Below are 11,519 nucleotides of genomic sequence, written 5' to 3'. Positions count from 1 at the left end.
AAGGCATGTTTAGCCACAGGGTGATCCTCATCACCAACAAACACTGTCTGCCTGTGTCCATTCATGCGAATGGACAGTTTGTTGCTGGTCATTCCCACATAGAATGCATCACAGTGTAGGCAGGTCAGTTGGTAAATCACGTGGGTGCTTTCACACGTGGCTCTGCCTCTGATCGTGTACACCTTCCGGGTTACAGGACTGGAGTAGGTGGTGGTGGGAGGGTGCATGGGACAGGTTTTGCATCGGGGGCGGTTACAAGGATAGGAGCCAGAGGGTAGGGAAGGTGGTTTGGGGATTTCATAGGGATGAACTAACAGGTTACGAAGGTTAGGTGGACGGCGGAAAGACACTCTTGGCGGAGTGGGGAGGATTTCATGAAGGATGGATCTCATTTCAGGGCAGGATTTGAGGAAGTCGTATCCCTGCTGGAGAGCCACATTCAGAGTCTGGTCCAGTCCCGGAAAGTATCCTGTCACAAGTGGGGCACTTTTGTGGTTCTTCTGTGGGGGATTCTGGGTTTGAGGGGACGAGGAAGTGGCTCTGGTTATTTGCTTCTGTACCAGGTCGGGAGGGTAGTTGCGGGATGCGAAAGCTGTTTTCAGGTTGTTGGTGTAATGATTCAGGGATTCCGGACTGGAGCAGATTCGTTTGCCACGAAGACCTAGGCTGTAGGGAAGGGACCGTTTGATGTGGAATGGGTGGCAGCTGTCATAATGGAGGTACTGTTGCTTGTTGGTGGGTTTGATGTGGACGGACGTGTGAAGTTGGCCATTGGACAGGTGGAGGTCAACGTCAAGGAAAGTGGCATGGGATTTGGAGTAGGACCAGGTGAAACTGATGGAACCAAAGGAGTTGAGGTTGGAGAGGAAGTTCTGGAGTTCTTCTTCACTGTGAGTCCAGATCATGAAGATGTCATCAATAAATCTGTACCAAACTTTGGGTTGGCAGACTTGGGTAACCAAGAAGGCTTCCTCTAAGCGACCCATGAATAGGTTGGCGTACGAGGGGGCCATCCTGGTGCCCATGGCTGTTCCCTTTAATTGTTGGTATGTCTGGCCCTCAAAAGTGAAGAAGTTGTGGGTCAGGATGAAGCTGGCTAAGGTGATGAGGAAAGAGGTTTTAGGTAGGGTGGCAGGTGATCGGCGTGAAAGGAAATGCTCCATCGCAGCGAGGCCCTGGACGTGCGGAATATTTGTGTATAAGGAAGTGGCATCAATGGTTACAAGGATGGTTTCTGGGGGTAACAGATTGGGTAAGGATTCCAGGCGTTCAAGGAAGTGGTTGGTGTCCTTGATGAAGGATGGGAGACTGCATGTAATGGGTTGAAGGTGTTGATCTACGTAGGCAGAGATGCGTTCTGTGGGGGCTTGGTAACCAGCTACAATGGGGCGGCCGGGATGATTGGGTTTGTGGATTTTAGGAAGAAGGTAGAAGGTAGGGGTGCGGGGTGTCGGTGGGGTCAGGAGGTTGATGGAGTGAGGTGAAAGGTTTTGCAGGGGGCCTAAGGTTCTGAGGATTCCTTGAAGCTCCGCCTGGACATCGGGAATGGGGTTACCTTGGCAAACTTTGTATGTGGTGTTGTCTGAAAGCTGACGCAGTCCCTCAGCCACATACTCCCGACGATCAAGTACCACGGTCGTGGAACCCTTGTCCGCCGGAAGAATGACGATGGATCGGTCAGCCTTCAGATCACGGATAGCCTGGGCTTCAGCAGTGGTGATGTTGGGTGTAGGATTAAGGTTTTTTAAGAAGGATTGAGATGCAAGGCTGGAAGTCAGAAATTCCTGGAAGGTTTGGAGAGGGTGATTTTGAGGAAGAGGAGGTGGGTCCCGCTGTGACGGAGGACGGAACTGTTCCAGGCAGGGTTCAATTTGGATGGTGTCTTGAGGAGTCGGATCATTAGGAGTAGGATTAGGATCATTTTTCTTCGTGGCAAAGTGATACTTCCAGCAGAGAGTACGGGTGTAGGACAGTAAATCTTTGACGAGGGCTGTTTGGTTGAATCTGGGAGTGGGGCTGAAGGTGAGGCCTTTGGATAGGACAGAGGTTTCGGATTGGGAGAGAGGTTTGGAGGAAAGGTTAACTACTGAATTAGGGTGTTGTGGTTCCAGATTGTGTTGATCGGAATTTTGAGGTTTTGGAGGGAGTGATTTTTCCCACGTGGAATGTTTCCTTCCATTATATTAATGTCCACATTCCTTAGAAATGGTAATACTGAAGACATTTCAAAAAAAGAACAGAGGGAAGGAATCAATCCATTTTGTTACAAATCACAACAACAAAAAATAGTAATAATAAGGAATTGCATAATTTACTAATTATGTTAGGGAAGTAACAATAGATACAATTTTTCAGTACTTTGTAGCTCTCCAAAGGATTGTGATGGATTGTGTGAGAGACTGTCTATAGACATTGAAATGTTTCTGGAATAAAAAATGAGACATTAAAAACAAGGATTGTTTTCAGTTATAAAGAGAGACAGATTTCTGATTGTCAAATGCTTGTAACTGGTTATATGCGAGAAATATGCTGTAAGTGAATGGCAGTATTTCTATTACTTTTCATTTATTCAGACTGCAGTCTGCTATTTCCTTTTAATTACAGATTTAATGATAAATTTATGGAGTTGGTTGCCACCATGGTAGATGGAAACAACAATTTCATTGCACTTAATATGTGGCCAATTACAACTTTTCAGACAGCTGCTTAGCTTGGCATCTTGTTTTCAAGGTAGTTAAATTAAAACACCCTTCACTAGACTAGTTGAAGTGATTAAGCCATATACTGTGGCAGTGCTTATGTATATACAGTAATTCTGGCCTCTCAGTGTATAATGCAGGAGATGCAAAACATTCCAAAAAGACTGGAAACATAATTCTTCTGCAATCTACAGACTGTAGCCCTTCCCACTAAAAAACAGCCACTGAAAATTTTAAAAGCAAAACAGGACATCTGATGGAACACAGTTCTCAGTTTTACTGTTGATTATATCACCAAACTGGTAATTCACTTTCACTTTTGGATATAAGCTGAGTGTACCACACCTTGCAACTGATCCTTTTAGGTGTTTGTAACACAAAAAATACTGCTTGAGTACTTGAATGCATAGCTTTAATATTCCACAACATTGTGGAACATTAATACTGTGTATTCAAGTTGTTAATATGTCTATGTTCCTCTAAGAACTGATGAAATATTCCGTAACTGTTAGAAAATACTTCTCTTGCCTCATGGAAGAGGTCCAGTACAGACAGCTTTTGTGCTCTTTTGTAGTCTGTAAGGAGTAGTCATGTCTTCTTTTATAATCTGAGATACTTATAGTTATGTATATTTAATTTCCCCATAAATCTGTTGTTCATTGTACTTACTGTTGTGTTCGATGCACTATGTGACTGGTGAGAGAGATTGTGGGGTACTGGTTGGTTATGTAATGAACACTCATTCAGTAAAAATTTGAACAAAGTATTTAGTGTTGTGTGGTGAAGAACAAGAAGGATATGTACAGTTAGATCGACATTGTATGTAACCATTTAATTTTTATGAACTGTTAATACTTGAATCAGCTTGAGGTTTCCTGTACATTTCTTGTGTAATAAATACTAATTGCACAGTTAATTCATTGTAGAACTAATTGCCATAATCAGTTCATATACTTCAATAACATAAGTGTCATTGAGGTCACAGCTAATTAAGAATAATACCAATGGACTAACAGTCATCCTCGAAAGATGCTGTCGAAAACCGGTCAAAATCCTATTGGTTTAGACATCCGGCAGAACTAATTTAAAGATCGGCATGTACCAAAATCAGAAGTCATAATTTCCAAGTCTTTACATGTAGCATTTTCTGAGCATTTGAGCACTTATAATACAAAACAAATTTAGTGTAAGTTAAACAGTTTATTTTCTTTAGGAATGACTAGCATATTATAGACATCTCTTTAAAAATGCTTAAAAATATAAAGGAACAATTATATAGATTTTATGTACATGTATAAAATTCTGTATATCAACTGATATAATAAATATATCTGAAATTCTCACTGATTTCAGTCTTTTTATCAAACTGCCTGGTTGAAAAGCACAATTTCAAGATTTGTTCAATGGCTTTTCTTTAACAGATCTCTTCTCTTGCAGATGAAACAGGTGCGACTGATGTAACTGGTGAAGTCATGGAGTTCTCAGTGCAGATCTTGTTAACAAAGGCGAGAGCATCTCCATTCACATTACGACCAGGAATAAGCACTGGTAACTTTCTAATGACCCGTACTTTCCTCGGTGTTCCATGCTTAGATGCCTCTCGTTTCCTGCAACAACATTAATTAAATTTAGTGTTACTGATATTTGGGAAGCATAAACCTTTCTTATATATATACTTCTGTGATGTTTAGTAGTATTACTCATTTGAAGCAAATATTTTGTATGTTCTTTGCTGTCATCATCACTTCTTGTCAAAACAACAAAACTTGATACTACAATGAAAATAAAGTGTACAAACTCTTAGCATGCCAATTTTTAATCGGAGACTAAAAAATGTACTAGAAAGAAGGAGTATTGAAGAATTTAAAGAGAGAGAAAAAAAAACACATCTGAAATACATGACAGACTAACATTTAATATGTTTCTCATGTATGAAATGATCTCCATAAGGTGTTTTCAGTTTTGGGGACAAGATTCTGGATAATTTTATTTATCTCAATTTTATTAGTTTGTGTATCAGCACCAGACATTACATGGACATAATATGAACATACTATGAATTTGGTTCAGAAATATTTGGAGCAGGGCACCGGTTTTAGATCGTTTTCAATGGCTAAACTGAATGTGTGCACAAATGTGCTTTGTAAAGGAATAAATTTCATACATTGTCTTTGAAGAAAATCTGAGAATTTCAAAATCCAAATCATTATGGTTATCACCCTTTCTGACTGATGCATTTACACACGAGAAACATTTTCCTTGATTAAAAGGAACTTATGGATGGAAATATTCACTGAAAAATTCAGACCTGTTTCTGCAGTCTATTAGCAGAGCAAGTGAGAAGAGGAGTGAGACTGTCAGTAGAACACCAATGATGATTCCCGCCAGCACTGCTGCAGAGTTCAGCTCCTCTGCACTGGACAGCAGTGGTGTGGCTGTACTCTCTCTTTCAGGCCCAATTGTTTCTGGAACAAAAACAGTATACATAAGCAAAGAAGCACACAAAAAGTCTCTCAGTATTAGTTATAATTTATTTTAGTGTTTAGCACTTCAAATTTACTGTCCAAATCTCATTGAGTGTGTCAGTGGTTCACTGTTTACACGACTGTTCTTTTAAACCTTACTGCCGATCATTATTGTAAATGCAAAATATGCTACATGATTAAGTTTCAATAATTTGACCAAATCACAGTGATGCAACATTTATTATTAATTCAGAGTAAAGTATTTCTTGGGAAGGTTACATGTCTCTGTTACATTAATGACTGCTCCCCTGAGAATCTTTTAACTAAATGAACAACCTATGTTAATAGAGATCCTGTGATGTGCTGAAGGTGGATTATGTTAATGCCAAACAGCTGTTGTCTAGATGGCTAGTCAAGCACAAAACATTGCTCCTACATGATCTGACATATCATTCAAATGAAAAGACAACTGAATTCTGACATCCAATATCATCGAAGTTTCCACTGTAAAGATGTGGTTTGGTATGGTTTTGTTTTGCTTTAGGGAGCAAGAAACAACTGATGTCATACGCACCCAAGTCAAAACTATAGAACATGAAGGCAGGAGTTAAAAAACGACTATACATCAGTCCCAATTGAAATAAGAGAGGGCTGATAAAAACAGGCACATGAAGAAAGGGTTACAAAAGACACCATACAGAAACAAAGGTCCAAAACTAAAAATCAAACGGCCTTTGCCATATTGCTTTGACAGATAAAAAAGTAAAATGTGGTCAACAGCATGCGCATCATTTGCTAAAACGGTCAATAACTCAGATGGCAAACCCAAGCAGGACAATAAACGGTTAAAAAAATGGGCATTCCATCAGGAAGCAACTAACAGTTAAAACTTGGGCGCAATGCGTACAGAGTGGTGGGGTAGCGCCACTACAATGGTTAAAAAGGCAGTGCCCATTACGCAGACTAGTTAAAATTACCTCCTCCCGGTGGGAGAACCTAGCGGAAGTGGTCCAAGCCATTGGGAGAGGCTTAATAGAGCTGGAGTTTATTCCCATGAAGGGAAGACCATTGGCAATGCCAAAGGAACACCACCACCTGACAGAGGGCAACTCAGATCATTAGAGGGAATATAGGATCTAGTGGGCTGAGGTACGAGAACTGCAGCCTTGGCAGCAGCCTCGTTTTTTGGCAGACCAACATGACCAGGAACCTACAGAAACATCACACTGGCTCCACCAAGAGTGAGCAAGTGAGAGTTTTCCTGGACCCGTTCCACTAACAGATTGGCAGTGTACAGTGCACATATATTTTCGAGGCTGAGCGAGTCTGAGCAGGTGACAATTGAGAAGGCTGTGTCACCGGATTTACTCTGTGACCTGATACTGGGCGAAGAGCTCAGTTGTAAATACTGAGCAGCGTGCCGGAAGCAGATATTCTAAGACACAGGTGCCAATGACGAAGGCACGCCTGACCCCACGGTCAGTCCAAGAACCACGAGTGTATACAAACGTACTATCGCGAGGTTCCACGTGAAGGTCACGAAGGGTGTAGGTAGTGTGAAGTTAAGCTGCCCTAGCAAGTGCTGAAAGCAGACTCGAGGATGTAACAGAGAAGAAGGACGAGCCTCATACTGGTGATCAAAGGAATCATCAAAGGAGGCAGCATAGGATGGGTGGCCATGCATGGCAGACAAACGGCTTACATACCGGCTGAGGAGAAAGTCACGGCTATAGGACAGAGGTAGTTCCTCAGCTCCAGCATACAGAGTCTCAACCGGGATGGTTTAGGCTTAAAAGGCGCCTGTGGCCAAATGGATGCCATAATAGTGGACAGTGTTGAGACGGCGTACGAGGGATGGGGATGCAGACCTATAAACAAAGCACCCATAGTAGAGTTTCGAATGGCAAGGGACCGGTACAAATGGAGGATCGTGGTTTGATCGCCACCCCAGGAAGTACCTTGGGGGCCCATAGGACATTGAGGAACTGCATACAGCAGGATGCCAGGTAAGATACAGGGGAGGAGCGTGAGCCCCAGGAGTTTCAACGAATGGAAGGGCAACAGGCCCAAGTTGTAAAGATGGTGGGAGAAACCATTTGTGCCACCAGAAATTAATACAGACTGTTTTGTCAGTGGAAATGCGAGAGCCATTGTCAATGCTCCAGGATTAAAGATGATCAAGACACCACTCAGAGAGACAGGTCTGGAGAACTGCAATAGATGACGAAATCGCCAACAAAAAGGGAGCCGGAGATGCCTGATGGGAGACAGGTCACGATAGGGTTAATGGCGATAGCAAAGAGGACAACACTTAGGACGGAACCCTGAGGTACACCATTTTTCTGGATATAGGTATCCGACAAGGCAGAACAACCCCCCCCCCCCACACACACGTCACACACACACACACACACACACACACACACACGCGTGTCACACACACACACACACACACACACACACACACACGTGTCACACACACACACACACACACACGTGTCACACACACACACACACACGTGTCACACACACACACACACACACACACGTGTCACACACACACACACACACACACACACACGTGTCACACACACACGTGTCACACACACACACACACACACACACACACACACACACACACACACACACACACACACACACACGTGTCACACGTGTCACACACACACACACACACACACACACACACACACACACACACACACACACACGTGTCACACGTGTCACACACACACACACACACACACACACACACACACACACACACACACACGTCACACGTCACACGTGTCACACACACACACACACACACACACACACACACACACACACACACACACACACACACGTGTCACACGTGTCACACACACACACACACACACGTCACACACACACACGTCACACACACACACGTCACACACACACACGTCACACACACGTCACACGTGTCACACACACACACACACGTCTCTCACACACACACACACACACACACACACACACACACACGTCTCACACACACACACACACACGTAAAATTATGTACAGAGCTTCACACTCATCCGATGTATTTGTAAGGTGGGAAGGTTTGTTTTTGACCATGACATGGATACATGGCTGAGGATTTTAAAGTGTGACATGTGGTAAAGCAAAATCTTTTGCAGCTCCTGAAAATGGCGCAAAGGACGAAACTGCATTTGTGAAACAAATGATTTTTCCGTTCACCGGCGAATATTCTTCATGACTGTCAACCCTGACTATTAGAAGTTAATACTCATAAGCATTTTTGTGAGGGTCCATAATCATCCAACCTCCTTTGCTGGGAAACTGGAAAAGGAAATCTGAACTGCTTACAGGAAAAGCATATTTGTTCCACTACGGAAGAGCCATCGTTTGTATTATTAGGATACCTGTGTGGAGAACTGATATCGCTTGCAGTCAGTGTTTCGCAATGACTCACCGCACACAAGTGCTCCGCAGAGCTTTAGCCGTGTTGCGGTTTGTTCTGAGAAGCGGACGTCTGTTCAGACAATGTGCACGCCACGCCGCATGTGATGCGGCTCGCAGAACTGTCTTCTGCCGTCACGTGCCCCTCTAATCGCGCGGCAATCTAGTGCTTTATCTCTGCTCTGCCAAATAGCCCTTGTCGACAGCTCATCTGAGTGCTCTCAGTCTGTGCGAGCGCGCTATATTTTCTAGGCTAAACACTGGGCTGTAAGGACTAAGGATAGAAATGTTCGAGAATTAACATCTCCTGCATAGCAAATGCTCCACGGTCTCAACTGGAAAAATAACTTGACAAATTTTTACAATATAACGCCCTCTACCACACGGAACTCTCCAGATGGCAGTCAACGAAGCATCAAGTACTTTACTCCGTAGAATAGAGAAGGCCCAATAGATAGAGGGAATTTTGAATATCACGGAAGAACAAGAATAACGATTGTAAAGAATGAAATATTTGCCTGCGAATGAAAATATTACATCGTTGAAGTCAAATAAATAATCTCATTCTGAACGTCCGTAACTCAGAAAATGAGCAGTTACGTTGTTGGACGATCTTTTTCTATGCCAGAAATCATTTTGCAGGAGGTATGGAAATCACCGACCTCAAACGTTTCCTTTCATACGAGGGTCTTTCAATAAGTAATACCCCACAGTTTTTTTTAAAAAGCCATTAATATTATACTCAAACGTCCCTGTAGGTGCTCCACATGTGATGTTCGTTACGTGCGCCGGTGACGTTTCGAACCATTCTGGAGGATGGCAGAGCCGTGTTAGCGCCAAAATGGCGTCTACATACGAGTCACACTGCAAGCAGCGTGCTGTTATTGAATTCTTGTGTGCAGAAAAAGAAACCGTGGTGAACATCAATAAACGTTTATGTGCAGTGTAGGGCGATGCTGTAGTTGATAGGAGTACAGTTGAGCAATGAGTAAGAAAGTTACAGCCTCAGGAAATGCAGAAAACAGAGCTCCATGATCAGCCACGCTCGAAACATCCTGTCACAGCCTCTGCTCCAGAAATGCTGAATCGTGCGGATGACATTCGTGCCGACCGGTGTATCACAACTGGACAATTGGCTCTACAGTTGTCGGTCAGCATTGGAAGAGCGTGTGCAATGATCGAGACTATCGGATATTCAGAGGTGCTCAAGATGGGTTCCACGAATGCTCACAGCGGACCACAAGATTCAAAGAATGGCCATTTCATCTGAATTGTTGCAGCGTTTTGAGATCGACGGGGAGGCCTTTCCGCCATGGATGCAGTGAAAACATGACTATGCCTTCAAGACAAGAGCTTTTACCAGCAGGGAATACACAGTCTTCCACGACGTTGGCGTACTGCCATAGAACGTGATGAGACTATGTAGAAAAATAGGACAGGGACGAGATGTGCTGACGTATATTGTCACCAAATTCTGACTCTTAGCAATAACTATGTTCTGAGAAAAAAATGTGGGGCATTACTTATTGAACGATCCTCGTAGTTTATAACATGAGGGGGCCTTCGCTGCTGCGCAGTGAAACCAACTTATTTGATGTAGGAAAAAAAAAAAAAAAAAAAGAAGCTAGTTCGAAGTGTAGTGTGTCAGCATGCGATCAGATGTCCCAGTTATACACCAGCAGCTTTTCAATTCAAAAAATGTAGCAATGGACGCAAATTTATGGAATGAGTGTATATTGTCGTCTTGAAAGTTACGCTTTTTGCGATTTATGCATTTATTGCACACGGAGGACAATAGGCCTGTGTCTTATCTGGACGATACGTTGTTTTCGCAAAATCATACGAACAAATATATTGGCACGACCTCTAAGGGAGATGGTGCCTGAAAGTAAGTACAGGCACTTTTGTTTAGTTTATTTGTGTAGTATACAATATATCTGCGGCGAAGATGCAGTGATAAGTCGTAACAGCAGCAAGTTTGACGATCTAGGGAGGAATGGGACATTCTTGGCTTATTACGGCGAGCCGTCGGTATAAGAATTATACAAGGGAGACGCAAATCCCGCACGCTGACGCGTATGGACATACTCGTGAATAAACATCTTTCATAGGTCACACGATACAGTAATGATGTCACAGATACCATAAAATTAATTTTATAGTTTCCTTCGCAACTTTCTCGCTGCGAGTTTCTGGGAGGTACAATTGAGCGTAAAATTCATTGGTGACGACATTTTTCGTTACGCAGGCTGAACCGTTTCACACCTCTCACAGTATTTAATTTTGTCTCTAAATACTTTAAATTACCGATAAAATATGCATGCATGACCTTTACGAACGTTCATACATTTTTCAGTTCACGTATGTTTGAGCTTCTCGCTTTTTCTACAGGTTGATGAAAGAACCACACTCCTGGCTGAAAACAAGTACGTGGCGCCCTCCATCGGTAATGCCGGAATCCAATATGGTGTTGGCCCACCCTTAGCCTTGATGACAGGTTCGATTCTCGTAGGCATACGTTCAATCAGGTGAAGGAAGGCTTCTTGGGAAATGGAAACTCATTCTTCACGGAGTGCTGCACTGAGGAGAGGTATCGACGTCGGTCGGTGAGGCCTGGCACGAAGTCGGCGTTCCAGAACACCCCAAAGGTGATCTATAGAATTCAGTTCAGGACTCAGTGCAGGCCAATCCACTGCAGGGATATTATTGTCGTGTAACCACTCCGCCACAGGTCGTCCGTTATGAACAAGTGCTCGATCGTGTTGAAAGATGCAATCGCCATCTCCCAATTGCTGTTCAACAGTGGGAAGAAAGAAGGTGCTTAAAACATCCATGTACGCCTGTGTTGTGATAGTGTCACGCAAAACAACAAGCGGTGCAAGCCCCCTCC

At 43.3% G+C, this 11,519-nt stretch overlaps 1 protein-coding gene across 1 annotated transcript in view; it reads right to left on the bottom strand.

Moving 5' to 3' along the window:
- Positions 1-3,884: 3,884 nt before the first annotated feature.
- LOC124799229 overlaps positions 3,885-11,519 on the bottom strand; it is a 144,156-nt gene continuing 136,521 nt past the window's right edge. Inside the window, exons 2-3 of the mRNA XM_047262772.1 lie at positions 5,008-5,164; positions 3,885-4,306 (exon numbers count right to left, since the gene is read on the bottom strand). Of these exons, the coding sequence (XP_047118728.1) occupies positions 4,114-4,306; positions 5,008-5,164 (350 nt within the window). The 3' untranslated portion in view covers positions 3,885-4,113. The remainder of the gene's footprint in view (positions 4,307-5,007; positions 5,165-11,519) is intronic.

This window comes from Schistocerca piceifrons, chromosome 1, assembly GCF_021461385.2.
Source record: "Schistocerca piceifrons isolate TAMUIC-IGC-003096 chromosome 1, iqSchPice1.1, whole genome shotgun sequence".
In the NCBI taxonomy this organism is placed as follows: Eukaryota; Metazoa; Arthropoda; class Insecta; order Orthoptera; family Acrididae; genus Schistocerca; species Schistocerca piceifrons.
This window is presented reverse-complemented; position numbering and strand designations above follow the sequence as displayed.